General features: G+C 40.7%; 2 protein-coding genes across 3 annotated transcripts in view; both read right to left on the reverse strand.

Moving 5' to 3' along the window:
- Positions 1-18,807, reverse strand: part of HACD4 (3-hydroxyacyl-CoA dehydratase 4) — an 807,943-nt gene that overhangs the window by 164,261 nt on the left and 624,875 nt on the right. The window lies entirely within an intron of this gene.
- The window catches only part of MLLT3 (MLLT3 super elongation complex subunit), a 259,893-nt gene that overhangs the window by 57,353 nt on the left and 183,733 nt on the right, over positions 1-18,807 (reverse strand). For both annotated transcript variants that reach the window (XM_060155131.1, XM_060155132.1), the window contains exon 5: positions 14,803-15,504. In XM_060155131.1, the coding sequence (XP_060011114.1) occupies positions 14,803-15,504 (702 nt within the window). The remainder of the gene's footprint in view (positions 1-14,802; positions 15,505-18,807) is intronic.

An 18,807-nucleotide genomic window follows, 5' to 3' on the forward strand; every position in this document is an offset into this window, starting at 1 on the left:
AATATAAACTGTTAATGGAGGGAGCACAAAGGAGGGAGGGATTCATTTAAGTGGGGCAGATTATTTAGAAAAGCTTCAAAGAAAAGGTGAATGTTAACTAGGTCATAAAGGACCAAGGGTATTTCACTAGGACATAAAATAGCATGGAATGATCAGGGAACCGAAGATTGCTAATATTTTAGGATCACTAAAGTATAAGGGAGAGCAAAGAAAGATGAGGGCGGAAAGGACAGACTGAAGAAGTCTTAAAAGTAATGCTTAAAGAAAACTAGCTATTGGGCTTCCTTGGTGGTGCAGTGGTTGAAAGTCTGCCTGCCGATGCAGGGGACACGGGTTCATGCCCCGATCCGGGAAGATTCCACATGCCGCGGAGCGGCTGGGCCCGTGAGCCATGGCCGCTGAGCCTGCGCGTCCGGAGCCTGTGCTCCGCAACGGGAGAGGCCACAACAGTGAGAGGCCCGCGTACCGCAAAAAAAACCTCCCCAAAAAACAAGCTATTGTTAAAGGATGCTAGGGAACCAAACCCATTCTTTTGAAAACTGGTTTTTGTAAAAAAGGGAAAGAATGTTTTACTTTTCCTAGACAAACTAACTGTTGGTTAAACAAAGGGTAGAAGAGGGAGAGTTTCTCTTGACAGGTGAGTTCTGGCTGATAAATGAAGAAAGAATGGTAGAATAAAAATACCACCAATTGACAACCCTTAATGAATTAATGCATCTAGGCCCTGAGCATCAATGGGCACTAACGTCACAAAACAAGAGATAACCTCACCTTACAGGCCCCCCAATGAAAGCTAACAACTCCATCCATGAAATAGTCTTGCCCCCAAAACAAAACCTAACCTAAACCTGGCTACACCCCTAATTTACAGAAAATAAACCACAAAGATACTATCAGCAAAGTCCAAACTGAGAAATTCTATAAGGCAAACAACCTAGTTTTTTTTTTTTTCTTGAACTTTTACATGAAAAAAGAGATGAGAGGACCTACAGATTGAAAAGGACTTAAAAGACATTTTTACAAATGGCAAGACGTGGACCTTTTTTGGATCCTCATTCAAACAAACCATAAGAAAAGAAAATTTATGACGTTTTGATTCTACTGGAAATTTGCTCAGTGACTAGATATTTTATGATATTAAGAATTATTAATTTGGACTTCCCTGGTGGTGCAGTGGTTAAGAATCCGCCTGCCAATGCAGGGGACATGGGTTCGAGCCCTGGTCCGGGAAGATCCCACATGCTGCAGAGCAACTAAGCCCATGCGCCACAACTACTGAGCCTGCGCTCTACAGCCCGCGAGCCGCAACTACTGAGCCCGCAGGCCACAACTACTGAACCCCGTGCACCTAGAGCCCATGCTCCACAACAAGAGAAGCCACTGCATGAGAAGCCTACGCACCACGACAAAGAGTAGCCCTTGCTCGCCGCAACTAGAGAAAAACCCACACACAGCAACGAAGACCCAGCACAGCCAAAAATAAATAGATTAATTTTTAAAAAAAGAATCATTAATTTGTTCAGATGTGATAGTGATGTTTTAGTTCTGTTTTTAAAAAGTTCTTATTTTTTAGAGATTCATATTGAAATATCTATGAATGAATTAATATGACATCTAGGATTTTATTAAAAATTATACTGGGGGAAGGGTAGATGGCACAGTTGAGACAAGAATGGTCATCAGTTAATAATTGTTGAAGCCGAGTGATGAATGAATGGGAGGCTTGTGATACTATTCTGCATATTTTGTGTATATTTGAAATTCTCCATAATAAAAGATTACAAAAAGAAAAGAAAGAATTTAGTGTTTAGCCCACATAGGATCTAAGATTTTGAAACAAGGAGATGTTGTTTAAAAACAACAGTATTAAATATATTTTGAAATGACCCATAATACCATTTTAGCCAGTTGTTTTACATCCTTTTGCATATTTCCTTCCAGAATTTGTCTGTGTTATAGATAGCTATATAGAGAAGGGTCTGAGAAAGCAAAGAAACAGAAGACAGGTAAGCAGTGATTATCCAGGGAAAGATTATATAATAGAAAAGAAAGAAACTGGAAATGGCAGCTTAAGGTTGGTAGAGGAAGATCAGCTGACAAAGGAGACTCACAGAGAATGGTTAGAGGGATCAGGGTAGGTATAACAGGGCCAAGGAATAGAATGGAAAAGCAAGTCAAAGATGACGGAAGGGTAAAATCCAATGCTTAGAAGATGTTTTCTACATAAGAATCTGGAAAGCACTGGTGACCTTTTCCCAGTGGTAGTTTTTTTTTTTTTTTTTTCGGTACGCGGGCCTCTCACTGTTGTGGCCTCTCCCGTTGCGGAGCACAGGCTCTGGACGTGCAGGCCCAGCGGCCATGGCTCACGGGCCCAGACGCTCTGCGGCATGTGGGATCTTCTGGGACCAGGGCAAGAACCCGTGTCCCCTGTATCGGCAGGTGGACTCTCAACCACTGCGCCACCAGGGAAGCCCTCCCAGTGGTAGTTTTAAGGATAGTTTCCAAGAGGAAAAGCCAGACCACAACGGGTTGAGAAGTAAGCTTTTAAGATGTCTGTCAGTGAAGGAAAGGAAGTGAAGGGATTATAGCCTGAAGAGCATCAGGGTTAATAGGAGAGTTGAAGGCAGTGTGAGAGGCTGGCTGTTTGGTATGAGGGATGTCTCAGTTTGCCTCAGAGGGATGCCTCTCTTGTAGAGAGACTAAGGGGAACACAGCACACAGAGGCAGATACTGAAGACACCGGAGCGTAGGAGAGAGCGGGAATCAAGTTTTATCTGTTAAGAATACCAGCTTGTCCAGGTAAAGACTTCATTTATACTGGAGGTTTTTAAAGTTCTTTCCATGTTTTTATTATTAAACAATATTAAGACCTTTGATTTGCCAGATAGGTATATGTGTCATTTTCTGGTTTGTCTACTGATTTATTTTTCGCCTGAGATATACTAAGCCATGATTATTCTGGTTGGTATTTTCCCAAAGACAATCAAGGATGACCAGGGAACAAGTCTATCAAATTTTTCACCAATTAATCTCTGTAACATCCCCTGAGATTAACACCCTACCCTCACTGAGACATGGCATGAGGCTTTTCAGGGGGATTCTGCTGAGGATGTGAAATGTAAGGTCCATTCAATCAACAAGGGGACACAGAGTGAGATGCAGGGCCAAGAGGTCTTACGCCTAATGGGCATAAACCACTCATTAGGAAGCAGTTTAACATGTTCAAGTGGAGGAGAGTTTGGGGAAGGGAGGACAGGACGTAAGAAGGATTATAAACTGTTCCAACTGGAAATGACAATGGCACATCAGCTAGGGACCTGCCTCCTAGGGCCTTTTTGGGGAGCAATGAGAGCAGGGGCAGGGTTTTTGGGGGCAATGATCTTGGGCAGGTTATGAAACTTGGCCTCAGGTTCTGCTCTGCAAAATACAAGTTGTTAAAGGGAATTTCCGAAGTCTTCCTGCTTTTAAAAATCCTATAATTTTCTAAATTGTGAAGTAAATGCTGTATTAAAAATAGATGTTCATGGTTTCCAAATTGGGTCTTAAATCTTTAAAAGAGTACACAGTAAGCTGTGGAAGGTTTTCCAAAGAGAAAAGAGAGACAACAGACCTAATAATATGATGAGGATAAAAAGATGGGCAACATGGGACACACCACCTCTTTCCTTCAAACCTTAGTATTGGGGGAGGGATTTATGAGACTCACTGGTTTTATTACACAACCCAAGGAGGACTGTGCATGGCTTATCTTTAAAAGCAGGGAGGGGACTTGTTGCATGTCTCTGAAAGTGGCTGGACCATGAAGGCAGGCTTGGTAAGCAAGAATAAGGCATGACTGGGCGTCCCTGGTGGCGCAGTGGTTGAGAGTCCGCCTGTTGATGCAGGGGATGCGGGTTCATGCCCCGGTCTGGGAGGATCCCACATGCCGCGGAGCGGCTGGGACCGTGTGAGCCATGGCCACTGAGCCTGTGCTCTGCAACGGGAGAGGCCACAACAGTGAGAGGTCCGCGTACCGCAAAAAAAAAAAAAAAAAAAAAAAGAATAAGGCATGAGTCTCACCTAAGATTATTGGATAACCTAGCACTTTCCCATCACAAGATCAACAACAAGTCTGATGTTCGCCTTTAATTAAAACAATGCTGGAAAATAACGAGAAAGAGGAGGAAACTTGAAAGTAGAGTGAACACTTTATAATCCTGAAAATGTGTCAGGTCACCTCGAGCAGAATTTGTCAGATACTAAACATTTTAAACCAGGGTGTACTTCCAGCAAGACTTTGCTTTGATTCCTAATACAATCTAAGGTTGGGCCGAGTGGAAAATGACATTTAAAAAACACGTGCTGGAGTAAAAATTACATTGTGGCCATGGATTATAAATCACTAAATTCCTAGACTGTAGCTTTGCCTCTTAATCTTTACAAGAACACCTACCAACATCGGATCTTCATAGAATACAATTCATAAATTACCAAGTAAAAAGGTTAAGTCTTTGTCTATGACGTAATTAATATTTTTGCGTGAATTAATACCTGAGTGGCAGTTTGCATCAATAATCTCATCATTATTGTTAAAATCCACATTTTACAGTTAACCACTAGTGAGCTGATCCTGTCTCATCTTTTGATTCCAAGTGTATGCACTAGGGCCGTGCCTCCTGGACCACCTCTCCTGGGCCCAGGAAGAGAAAATAATTTATTAGCCAGGGATGGCTATGTTCCAGGACAAGGGAGCCCTATGTTCCTTCTTTATATCCTCCATGAGTACAACCTTAAGATAATGCAATATAGTAGATGGGAGCTCTCACAGTCACACTGGCCGTGTCCTAGCCTCTGGTATAAGGCGTATGAAAAAATGTAGTAAGTCAATAAACTGGTAAATAAGTGCCCCTGGATAGGCTCTAAGGTACCACCACCTCTCAAAACTTTCTGCAGTTCTGCTGCTTAGAAAATTATATAAAGCATGAGTTGATCAGGACTGTGGAAATCAAAGCCAGGTCTCCCTGCACCCATTTATTCATAGCCAAGAACCCAAGTACTGTGGCTACTACATCTTATTTCTTATTCTCCCCCTTTTACTGAACTATGGTACATTTTCAGAGGACCAGAGGTAGGCAGAAGGTCAGAGAGTTAATGCTGCTAATTCGATTCTTTTCTTGAAGAGGTTTAATCAGTCCCACAGTGGTTATAATTTGATGCGATTTCTCTCTCAACAAGGTTTAATCCATGGTACTGTACGAAAAAGCATGGGCTTTGGCATGGGTCGGACCCAGATTCAAATTCTAGCTCTGCTGCTTTCACATCTGTAAGATGAGGAAAAAAGCTATCTCACACAATGTATGGATGAAATAAGAGGTTACAGAGTGAAAGTGTCCAGGACACACCTCACATGAAGTACAGTTCAATAAGGTTTCCTTCATTCCTGACAAGGAATTCCAAACTGGAATTTATCCAGTTTGATAAATTAACTTGCAGGGATTCGTGTATAGGAGTTCTCTTCATTTTCAGTAAGGACAACACAGACTTGTCTACGTTTGTCATCAGTTGTGGTTTTTTTTCTCAAGTTGTTTCCCCCTAACAGGAATGCCTTCTCCTACACACCTACCTCTCATCTCCACTAATTCATTCTTCCCTTCCTTCAAAGCTGAGCCTAAATTCTAATTTTGTACCATCTGTACTACCTAATACAGGGTTTATATATAGGAGTACATAAACATTTTCAAATGTTATTAAACAAGACTAAAGTAATTAAAGAATATTAAAAACAATTAAACATGTTTAGAAGGAAATGTTTGTACTTACTCAAAGTGACATGACAGTTTTATCGTATTTAAAGCAAAAATAGAAGGGTCAGAAAATAAAGCAAGGGTCAACAAGTTAGTTGTCCAAAAAACAGTACTGTGATTCTAAACACCGAGGTCCCAAACCAGGGCACTCTAGTAATTACCTTATTTATTTACTTAAGTAACATCTGAGGACCCCATAAATACATTTTCTTCCCATGACCAAGTAAGGCAAGGAAATTTTCTTCTCTCTGTGTCACCGACTCTGAAAATTTCTCCCTATCCCAGTCCCCACACATCCCCATCCCCTATGTCTTCAGAATTCAAAGGCAAAAGTCTGCTTATCTCCACACACTTTAGTAAATGCTTTTCCATTTTTTTTCACCTAGTGGAGGGATCTTTGACTTTATCTGGGAACATCTCACTGTGCAGTCACCTCTAGTGACCTAAAGAAGCCTCTTAGGGGTAATTTTTCTTTGTGGACCTTGACACTGCCTTGAAAGTTTACAGTCATCAATTGTTACCCACTGAGAACAATTTCTCAAACTTGGTTAAATAATTACATAGACACCAAAAGAAAACCACCCTCTACTGATCCATTGCATTATCTTATCTCCTAATTCAAAGAAAGCACACCCGTTATTTTGAATACCTTAGAGACATTATAAAATGAAATTACAAAATGGAACTAGAAGAGTCAATAAGAAGGAATCTTCAAACTGGAGGACAGCATTTGTTATTTGGTGGCACCTTCTGGGAAAGCTTGATATTACAGCTCAGCTCTGTTAAACATAAATTCTCACACAAAAGCAAGTGGGGAAAATTCTGAGAGCAGGGAGATAGTGCTGATGATACACTCTAATAATGCTAAAATTCAGAACTATGAGGGTCTGTTTTATTTTAAGCAAATATATATAAGAAGAAGATATATAAGAAGTGAGAGGTTCCTGGATGTTTCATAGCATGTCCCTCAGTTCTGAACACGTATGCCAAATCCACCTGAGGACAACCTGTCACCTCCTGAAGGCTGCTGTTAGAGCCCAAACCAATAGACATGTCAAAGAAACAGAATTCAAAAATGGAACAAGAAATACGCTATCAAAGGCTTTCATCAAAACAAAACAAAACAAAACAAAAAAGGGACTTCCCTGGCAGTCCAGTGGTTAATAAGACTCCACGCTTCCACTGCAGGGGACACGGGTTCGACCCCTGGTCATGGAACTAAGATCCCACATGCTGCTCAGTGTGACCAAAAACCAAACAAATAGGGCTTTCATAGCAGTGATGCCAATTTCATGAAGCACATCTCTGCAATTATAATATTGGGAATTCCTGGGAAAATAAGATTTGCTTCACCCCCAAGTTTCTTAACCTTTGAGCCTCAGTTTCCTCATCTATAAAATGGGGCTAATAAGAGTCTCTTTCACAGATTGTTTTAAGAGTTAAATGAGTTAAAACAAATGAAGGAAAGTTTAGCTACAAATATCAGGCATCCCAATGACATGGTAAAGCGAGTCGTGCAAAGACCATGTTGAGTCACATCTCTGACTCTGTGTCTAAAGATGACAGATAGGACAATTACATAAAGATCATGGGCCTCAGAGTAAGAAATAAGAATGCACTGAATAGGCAATGCAGCTTCCTTGAAGGAGGCTCGTGGAATTTACTGGAAGAGAGGTAAAATTCAGTACAAGCAAGTGAAAACGCCGAGTGTTGGCAATTACTGATGACAACCCACTCTTCAATGATAGGGCCCCCTGTCTGTTCATGACCCTCAGCTACCTAAGGGCTTCTAAGGAATTATTTAACTTAAAAACTGAAAAACCATTTGGGCTTAGTGTGGCACCCAAACGAGGAAGAGAAAGAGCCTCTAACGTAGTTTTTTTTTTTTCTCCCTTTTAATTGCTTCAAATCTTTTTTGGAACAAGTGAGGAATGTGGCTGAATACATGATCAGTTGATTGACTAGGCTGCACCCTCCTCCATCTGATCACATCTAGCACAGACAACACACAACCAAGCATTAGGAACAGGTCAGGTGAAACATCTCCACATATCCAACAAAGGTAACTTTCTGCCAATTATATTAATGAATGTTGTTCCACACTGGGCTGCATCTACCAGAGGAGAACTGCGCCCCTTCAGGTATGTTTACTTCCAGTTATAAAAGGCAGAGAACAGGAGTCCAGAACGAGAGCCTCCAACCCCCTGCCCCCAGCCAGAGGGTCAGGGTAGCCCTTTAATGAAGGGCCTCTCTAGCTGCTCACTCACCATCCTTACAGACTTTAGAGCTCTTGCATGTGCTGGAATTACAAGTCATTAAAAAACCACTTTGAAAGCACAATAAGGACCTTCTTCTCTGACTGTGACAGCCTTCCATCACATAAAAACCTAAGGACAGTGCTTCAACAGCAGGACATTTACTGCCAGCTCCAGACAGTGTAAGCACAGCAAGGCACAGGGTGGGGCTGGAGGAAATGAGGCACCACCAAAGGAGGGAAGTTTCTTTTTCCTTCTCCTTACTTTTTTTTCTTTTCCAAAGAAACTTCTGCTAAGGTGGTTTGCAGTCTTTACCCTGTATCTGAACCACCACCCACCCTTGGGAAAACCCACTCCATTAGATGAGAGTTCATCTTTCTCTCTCAAGATTTTATCCAGGAAAACAGTTTGGTAAGCCAAACTATCAAGACACGATTACAATTTCATTTCTCACACTTCAGGCTGAAGTGGGTAACATTTTACCAAATGTAGTCTGACCATTTACAAGGAAAGATAATTAAAACTTTTAACTTCTGCACTTTTAAATTACAATTAAATCTCTATAAAGCAAGGTGAAAAAAAAGTGAAGGCAACGATAAGGAAATTACTACCATAACCAAATCTGATCATACATGGTTATTTCAATTTTCTTTTACTGTTTTTCCCCCTTCTCTGCTATGAATACTAAACTTTCTCGTATCACAAAACAAGATCAACTCAATAAACTTCTCTTTAGAAGCAGAGTTACATGAAAAACAAAAACTAGGGAATTACAGGAAGGGTAAAGGATGTTTGCTTTTTTATTCTCGATTAAAGTTTAAACAGGTTAATGCAAAACACAATTACAAACTTTTAGTTGACCCAGATACACTCAAGAGCCTCACCCTTTCTAGCTGCTAGTTAGCGCCAGTGACTAGTAAGAACAGTCACATGCCATAAGTGACCATTATGGCCACAAAAAGATGAATTCCTCAACCAAGAACAGCTTTACCTAAGTTCTTGAATGCAAAATATTCTTAATGCTAACATTTACATACATAACAAAAACAGGCCCTTATCATGTTTTCAGTCTTTGCTAAATGCTCAACCACTATAAAAGTCCTTCCGTGTCCCTCCACACCCTCCCCGCTGCCTCCTCCCGAATTCTTCTGTAAAGGAAAATTACTGATGGACTTTCATGTGACAATATTAGAGTTCTTTACAAAATGAGAAACATCTCAGGAATTTCAAATCCTATTTAAAAATTACTCTTTCAGTCATATTAATATTAATACAAAGATAAAAGAAGACATCCTAAGAAATGATTTAATAGTAACAGCAATAAAAAAAAAATCTACCAAGTGCCTACTAATGCAGTACTAGGTAAGTCCTTGCCCTTTTTCTCATTTAATTAAAAAGCTAAAAAGTCCTGGGAAACTTTGGCTTAACTACTGATTTAAACTGAGACGCTGGGACTTCCCTGGTGGCACAATAGTTAAGAATCCACCTGCCAATGCAGGGGACACGGGTTTGATCCCTGGTCTGGGAAGATCCCACATGCCGTGGAGCAACTAAGCCCGTGCGCCACAACTACTGAGCCTATGCTCTAGAACCCACAAGCCACAACTACTGGAGCCCGTGCTCCACAACAAGAGAAGCTACCGCAATGAGAAGCCTGTGCACCGCAACAAAGAGTAGCCCCCGCTTGCCGCAACTAGAGAAAAGCTTACACATAGCAACGAAGACCCAACACAGCCAAAACTGAATAAATAAGTACTTTTTTTAAAAGTTAAAAATCGATAGATAAATAAATAAAACTGAGATGCTCTGTCCTGTATTTTTCCATGTTACATATGCACATCAATAAAGGCCATATACCTCCTCAAGACAAATTTCAGAGGAATGTGACATATATTCCAAGTACTTTTTCTCTTTTAAAACATTTAACCCACTCTTGAAAAAGGACACTAGAATTCTGCTGTATTGTTTTTTTTTTGCGGTACGCAGGCCTCTCACCGCTGTGGCCTCCCCCGTTGCAGAGCACAGGCTCCAGACGCGCAGGCTCAGCGGCCATGGCTCACGGGCCCAGCCGCTCCGCGGCATGTGGGATCTTCCCAGACCGGGGCACGAACCTGTGTCCCCTGCTTCGGCAGGCGGACTCTCAACCACTGCGCCACCAGGGAAGCCCTCTGCTGTATTTTTGAATATCAAAAAATTTCTTTCAGGGACTTCCCTGGTGGTCCAGTGGTAAAGAATCCACCTTACAATGCAGGGGACACAGGTTCGATCCCTGGTCAGGGAACTAAGATCCCACATGCCACTGGGCAACTAAGCCCAAGCATCACACCTATTGAGCTCACACGCCTCAACTAGAGCCTGTGTGTGCTGCAAACTACAGAGCCCATGTGCTCTGGACCCCGTGTGCCACAACTACAGAGCCCATGTGCCCTGGAGCCTGTGTGCCACAACTAGAGAGAGAAAACCTGCACACCACAACTAGAGAGAAGCCCGAGTGCTGCAACGAAGAGACTGAGCGCCATAAGGAAAGATCCTGCACGCCTCAATGAAGATCCTGTGTGCTGCAACTAAGAGCTGATGCAGCCAAAAATAAATATAAATAAATAAGTAAATAATAAGTAAATCTTTAAAAAAAAAAAAAACTCTCTCAAAGCTGTATGTTATAAAGACTGCCAGAAGCCAAATCATGTAACAAATGGCTCATAACATTTTTTGTTTTAATTTATTTTTGTCTGCGTTGGGTCTTTGTTGCTGCCCGCGCGCTTTCTCTGGTGTGGTGAGCAGGGGCTACTCTTCCTTGCGGTGCGTGGGCTTCTCAACACGGTGGCTTCTCTTGTTGCGGAGTATGGGCCCTAGACCCCACGGGCTTCAGTAGTTGTGGTGCACGGGCTCAGCAGTTGTGGCTCGCGGGCTCTAGAGCACAGGCTCAGTAGTTGTGGTGCACAGGCTTAGTTGCTCTGCGTAATGTGGGATCTTCCCGGACCAGGGCTCGAACCCGTGTCCCCTGCATTGGAAGGCGGGTTCTTAACCACTGCGCCACCAGGGAAGTCCCTCATAACATTTTTGATTAGTATGTTAAGTGATTTGTCCGGATTGACTGTTTTCACAATAATCCTACACAGTAAAGGCTATTATGATCTCTATTTCACAAAAAAAGAAACTAAGAAATACAGAAGGTCAAATCGTTTAACTAAGATCAATGGTGGAGCGGGGATTCAAAACACAGTCTGTCTGGCACCAGAGTGCATACTCCTAATTATTTGATTACTTTACTACCTACCTACCTACATACTCATCAACAAATAAGTGATTCCTCAAAAATCATGCAGGCATATAAACCATGGATGCACCACTTTTTTTTCTCTACTCACATACAAAGTATATAAAAATCATAACTGAGAAGAACTATACGAATCAACAATCTAAGCCTCCCAATCCGTCTTAGTAGCACTGATTTTTATTTTTATATAAAACCTGAATCTAACTTAATTATGGAAAAGCTTCTTTAAAAAGTTCTTCCTTTTAATCATAACTAACCTGTACCAAGGTAAGATATTTTCTTTACAGACATATCAGGTGAATAACCTTTTTTCCCTGGTCCTTCCCAATTCTTCACACTCGTCCAATTTCTTTTTGTGTCCTTTTTCTGTTTCCAAAGTCCATGATCTCTGCCTGCTATGTCTAAAACTACCCTCTACCCCGCCCTCCACAAAAGAACATAAATCTGGCTCATATTCAAATAATGAAGCTGTAAAGGTCCTTCGACAGATCAGGTCACCTGATGCTACTTACTCAGATGCAGACACACTCACCAACAGGACAATGTGAATGGTGCCCCCTGAAGGTGGGCCTGTCCCAAGCTATCCAATCAGTTCCTCACCAAGGGAGACTACGGGGTGCTTAGTTCTCTCCATTACAATTGCTTCCTGCTCCTTCGGTCTTAACCACAGGAGGGACACCAAGTAGGAGAAAGGCCAAACACAGGCTACCTTTACCACTGGAGAAAGGGAGTTTCAGCCCTCCTCTATCCTCCTTCGTTCACAGAAAGTCTTTTGGGCGCTGGATTACTTGGAAACACTTCTGTCAATTCTCTTCTGTTCTACCACCTATATTTAGAAGATTAAACCAATGCAGCAACAATAAAAGCATTACTACCAGAAAACTAATAAGGAAAGTACAGTTGTTGGGTTTTATACCCAAATAATACCCAAAAGTCTTTAGAGGCTTTCACATTACAAAAACTCCTGTTATGGTCACTGGATAGGTGGCTCTGACACGTCATGAACCATCTTGAAAATTTGCTACCTACTGTATGGAATTACAATTCTCACTCTTCATTCCAGAAGATTTTGCAAGGTATTGCTTTGGATAAACCTATCAAGTTGAACATGATGTTTAGGAAAAGTCATACCTTATAAATCATATATAAAAGAGAGGGAGCAAGAGGCAAACAAAAATAAGAATACACAGAATTAGCTAAAGAGGAAGATCACCTGTGATAATTTCCTGTAGAAAGCGCATTCAATAGTGCTTTATGAATGCTATTTGATCTTCTCACAAATCAGCAAACATTCAAGAAAGGTGTCTTTCAAAATTTTGATGATGACCTACCATAAGAAATACACACAGCTTCTGAAATAAAATTTTCACAAACCATTATTTACATACTAGTTACAATGTATTCTGATTTTCTTTTTTAATCCTGGTGATGACATGCTAAATTGATTTCATGGCTCACTAGTAAATCACAAACCACAATTTGAAAACCTCTGTTCTAGAAAAACTGCAACACGACAGAATATGGAGAGACAAAATTGCTAAACTTGACAATCTTGATAGACTAGTCACACCCCAATAGCATCAATGAACATTTCAGAGTGATGTGAAATAAAAAGTCAAACATACAAACAACGTTCCAAGGAACATCTACATTAAGAGCAAGTTGTGAATTAAGAGGAGGGGTACAAAGCAAAGAAGGAAAAATAAATGCTTGAGATATTAGGACAAACCCATTAGGCTTTTGTCTCCATTTCACAAACTATCACTCTAAGGCCTTTACCAAACACTGGAACGAATTACTCCATCTCCAGTATTTTATATGCTACTCTGCCTCTAATCTGATTTAAAATTTTGAGATTAGCTATAGAGAGTAGAGGGGGGGAAGGAGGTGGTCTCTGGATGACTAGGGATCGGTACTGATGCCATGTCCTAATCCTGGCTGCCTTTCTACCCAGAATGCAAATGGAGAAGAGAGAATCTGCTAAGCCCACCTAGCCCTTGCCAGCATTTGAATTAGGAACTTTTGTGGAGCCTCGCTATGGGAAAGAAAGAGAAGTATTCTAAAATGGCCAGCAATTTTTAGCCAGACATCTTCCTTGACCGTTGCCAGCAATTTTTAGCCAGACATCTTCCTTGACCGTTGTCTAGAAATACTGACAACTGAAATTAAAGAGATTACCGGGACCGATCATGACTGATAATTAACAGTAGAAGGCCAAAGCTAGAGAAAAAAGGGAAGTGAGGAGGAGATAACTTCATGGTAAATAATGTTCATTCTCCAGAAATAGAATGGAATACTTGAATTACTAACAGTTCTGTCACTAGAAGTGTAGGGTTTCTTACATTGGTAGGAGGTTAGAATAGGTAACCTGAAATTCCCTTCCAACTCTGAGAAATAGTAATTATAAGTTTAAATCTCAGGATTTCCCTGGTGGCACAGTGGTTAAGAATCCGCCTGTCAATGCAGGGGACACGGGTTTGAGCCCAGATCCAGGAAGATCCCACATGCCGCAGAGCAACTAAGCCCGTGCGCCACAACTACTGAGCCTGAGCTCTAGAGCCCGCGTGCCACAACTACTGAAGCCCATGCGCCTAGAGCCCGTGCTCCACAACAAGAGAAGCCACCACAATGAGAAGCCCGCGCACCGCAACGAAGAGTATCCCCCCCTTGCTGCAACTACAGAAAGCCCGTGCACGGCAACGAAGACCCAATGCAGGCCAAAAAAAAAAGTTTAAATCTCAACATCAAATAATATTTTGGGGGATTATCAGATGGCTAAATGTTCTTTTAGGAACCCACAAAAGATAATCCTACCCATTAGCAAACCTTGTACTGAAGATATATACCCTGCCCCTTCCAAATCAGTGGCTATACAATGGGGGAAAAAATTAAATATTTCATTTCCAAAATACCACTACCTGGTTTCATGACACATATAAACACCAAAATGTATCAAATCACACATTTTAAATATACAGTATATTGTTATATCAATTTTGCCTTGATAAAAGTATTGAAAAATACTATCACCAGTTTTCAATCTATGTAAACAAATTACTTCATTACACTGATCAAAAAGATCAACATTGTAGCTACACCCTAATACTTCCTGTTTCTTTTAAAAATTGATTTTCTGGTGTATTCTACTTTCATTGCATTCTTCTCACTTTCCTGGAAAGCACAGTAACTAAGCTCTGATAAGCATCTAGATTTTTCTGCTGCTATTCAAATGACCCATTATTATACTCTGGAACATATCTTTCCTTTAACAACTTAAATCATAGCCTACAAGTCTGCAGATTCCTTAATGATTTCATTTCCTTCTTTCCATTAGTTAAGGAAATTCATTTCTAGGCCATTTCTGCTTCCATGCTACCATCTTCTGGTGCAACTGTCATTCTCCTTCCTCTGTCTTTATGCTGAAGCTATCGGAAATAAAATTGGAAAACTAATAAGGGAAAGGAGGAAAACCAGCCAGGCTACTCACATCAGATTTAGAGGACATATTCTCCTCCACGTCGGAATCATTGGGATCCACAATATCATCAAATGGCGGTAAAGTTGATTTCTTCTTCTCTGACGTCTCACTTTCAATTTTGACCTTTCCCATCTTGCCATGAGATTTATCTTTTATCTGTTTTTTATCAGCAGAACAAGTGAGTATCAGCGGTGGCGCGTTAGAAAAACTTTTAAATAAAGCCTCTGAGCTACTCTTTTTCCTTTTTTTGGCTGAGAGTTCTTCGGAATCTGCAATGGGGGGTCTTTTACTAGGAGCCTTCTTATCTTGCTGTCCACTGGTGATCGTGAGTAAGTTACTATCTGGTTTTGGCTCTTTCGACATGGGTTTCGGTTCCTTGAAGGCCATCTTAGGAACGATTTTTTCTTCTTTCAGTGGTTTATTTTCTTTGGGTTTCTTAGAGGATTCTTTGGAAGATTTGTTGTGATCCCTGGAAGGTTCTTTGAAGGCACTTTTATGTTCTCTGGAGTCTTTAGAAGGTTTTTCCTTGTGCTCCTTCGTTAATTTGTGAGGCTTGGAAAAACTGCTGCTGCTGCTACTGCTGCTACTGCTGCTGCTGCTGCTGCTGCTGCTACTGCTGCTGCTGCTGCTGCTGCTGCTACTGCTGCTGCTGCTGCTGCTACAACTGCTGCTGCTGCTGCTGCCGCTGGGATGGATACTCCTGTTGGGGTCCTGCGGAAAGGCAGGGAGAAAAGCAAACTCTCAAAACGGAACATCCATGAAGACTAAGAGCCAGTCTCCTTGTACTACAGCTCCTCAAAAGGATCCTCCGTTGACTGCTCCCAAATGCATCGGAATAGAACCCGACAACCTCAATAGAACGGGTGGGAGCAGGGTGTGCGAGCAACAGTGCGTGTGGGCTACCGTGATGGAGGAATTGAATGAGGCAAGCTGTTCTCTTAATCATGACAAGCATGGAGTTCTAACCATTTCAAGTCAACAAATGTTCACTACACACTTGTCCCAGGAGAGACAAAGCTAGATAACACATGGCTCCTACTCTCAGTAACTATGACACATCTATGATTCATGGTTATTGTAGGAGCCACCTATCACAACGAAAGGAACAGAGGAAATTAATTCTGTTGGGAGAGGCAGAGAAGAATAATTCAGAGATTTATGGAGAATTAACACCTCAACGAGGTCCTCAAGAGAAGCAGGTGATTACTAGAAAGGCAAGAATGAAAAGGTACTAGCTCATTCTAGTCCCATGGAGACCAGGGACTAGAATGAACTAAAACAATGAGGGATCAAAGCACAGCTTATATTTAGGGAGCAGCATCCAATGACAGCAAGGATTGAGAAGGAGGTAGAAAAACAGGCCAGAGTCACATAGTGAGGCCAGATAATATTAAATTTTAAATGACTTTTTAATATAAAGAATCACAAGACTGAAAAAAGAAATAAAATAATTCTCAATTTTAGATAAAAAGCAGTTTTTTTTTCTGACCAAACTTCAGTTAAGGAACACATCTCCCATCCACTAGCAACAACAACAATGACAACAACAAAAGGGAAGAAAAAAGAAAAGAGAAGTCTAAAAGAACAAAGATTTCACCTAATGGTCATCAAATGGACTGAAAAGTCTTTGGCAATCATGTTGTGTAATCATGATGAAAGAGTTAATCACTGCCTATTTCATTTTAAATGTGTTCAATTTTTTCACTCATATAAACACCTCAGAATATATAACCTATAAATAAGCTTTCTATCTAGGAACACAATCTAAGTCCATACTTACCATGTTTCTGAACCTCAGTCATTCACATAGTAAGAATAAGAAACGGAAGTAGATCCTGGACATGCAAAAATCCACACCAATACTAAAAGAAGAGCTCTTTCTTGTTTACTTCCACCTCCTAATGGAACCAAAGACAATTAAATGTCCAGATTTTCAACTAGAATTTACATCTTCAGGCCTGTTATGTTGCACCTCTAACTTACCCACTTAAGTCCAATGATGTGTAAACCAATACTGTATTCCTTAAATATCTAGCAGGACACAGGAAAGACAGTAGGCAAGGGCCATGCTTTTCATGAAAATGAACAATCTACTAACTGGGGCTATGCAAAAAAACAAAAACAAATATATATAGATTAACATCATAAAGCCATACCCAAAATGAAAAATTATTGTTCTATGTTAGTGGGAATACGTATTTTTTTATTACAAAAATTTTTGTCTTATTTGCTCCAAAATGACATATACCAATTATTCCATTTATTTTTCCCAAGTGAGCATTTGGTTTCAAAATTCTAAAATGGATAAAGTTACTAAGACATGTTTTTGTCCATTAAACTAGATAATTCCTTACAAAACACCTTAATCTGAGATTTAAAAGCAGAATGCTAAAGAGAGTACATATTCATATTACTGAAAGGACATTATTTTATAAATTCTATTATAAGACATTTCCTGGCATGTTAAGCAATACTATGAATAATTTAAAAAAGTATTATGGACAAACTAAATTAAGAGAGAACAGTTTGAAATCTAATATACTTGAGTTTTTTTTTTAAATTGGTTTGTTGACCCACTGAATTTTGTCAATTTGCAAACGGTATTCTAATTATGGCTCTAGAACACCCAAGCACTGCTGTTTAATATTCAACCTTCATGGAGTATTATACACATTTTTATAAATACACAAATTTAAGCTACCAACATATTTTCTAGCATTAAGCGTTTAAAAATATAACATTTCAGCACACACACAAAAAATGACTTCTATACGGGTCCTTCCATGATTTATTTTTAAAATCCTTTTGTAGGACAAACTGAATTCTTAAGGCAAAGTACATAGTGGTATACGACACAGATTCTTGTGTCATAGAAAGTTCAAGTTCTCATCTTAATTACATACATATGATGTTAAGTACAAAACTCAAGAAATTTTATAACTTTACTCCCCATGTTGGTCTAGGTATTAAATGCCTACTGTCACCTTTTCACCCACCCAACAAATCTTGGTATAAGCAAGTGACCCAATTATTCTTGTTCCTTCCACTTTACCAAAAAGCACTCTTTAAGCTAAAGCAACTCAAGAGTTAACAAGGGAAACATATTCCATAAAAACACCCAAGACAAAAATTTAGAAAATAGGGGCTTCCCTGGTGGCGCCGTGGTTGAGAGTCCACCTGCTGATGCAGGGGACACGGGTTCGTGCCCCGGTCTGGGAAGATCCCACATGCCGCGGAGCAGCTGGGCCCATGAGCCATGGCCACTGAGCCTGCGCATCCAGAGCCTGTGCTCCGCAACGGGAGAGGCCGCAACAGTGAGAGGCCCGCATACCGCGCAAAAAAAAAAAAAAAAAAAAAATTAGAAAATAACAAAAACTGAGAGAACAGCTTCTATTCTTGAGGGCTACATTTTCTTTGGTCTGGGCCTGTGATAAATGGCAAAGTTCAAATGTACATCACCTGCCTCCATAGACTTACATGTAATAAATGTAAAACAGAAGCTTAGATACAACGTCAGGAATTAAATTGTTACTGACACAGAATAAAAGCTTTCACTGATTCTCAGCCTATCTATCCCATACAAATTGAGGATCAAGTCACTGGCTTTTAAATTTTTTTACTGAACTATTAACCTCAATATTAAGTGCCACTAAGCAGCACAGACTAATTACCATTCAGCCAGTCAGCTCCAGGGGCCAACAGGTAGTGAGTGGGGCCTGAAGAATGTGACCTTGGGATTATAAGCATCTTGAGAGAGAACTGGTGTAGGGCTTGGTCTGCTCTGGATATCAAGCAAGACCCAGAAGAGTTCTACACATACATAACTGCACAAGTGTGGCCAGTCTTCCTGGCCCCAAAAGTGCTCAGGGGGCACTCAAGAGGAGAGAGAGTCCCCTCTACGCCTGAAACTAGGAATGCAAGAAGACCAGAAGGAAGGGACAAGGTCCTCCAAGTACACATGAAATATACAACATGCCTGCTGCTATAGCGCAGGCTGAGATGCCTGGACCTTCC

This window comes from Lagenorhynchus albirostris, chromosome 7 (genome assembly GCF_949774975.1).
Source record: "Lagenorhynchus albirostris chromosome 7, mLagAlb1.1, whole genome shotgun sequence".
In the NCBI taxonomy this organism is placed as follows: Eukaryota; Metazoa; Chordata; class Mammalia; order Artiodactyla; family Delphinidae; genus Lagenorhynchus; species Lagenorhynchus albirostris.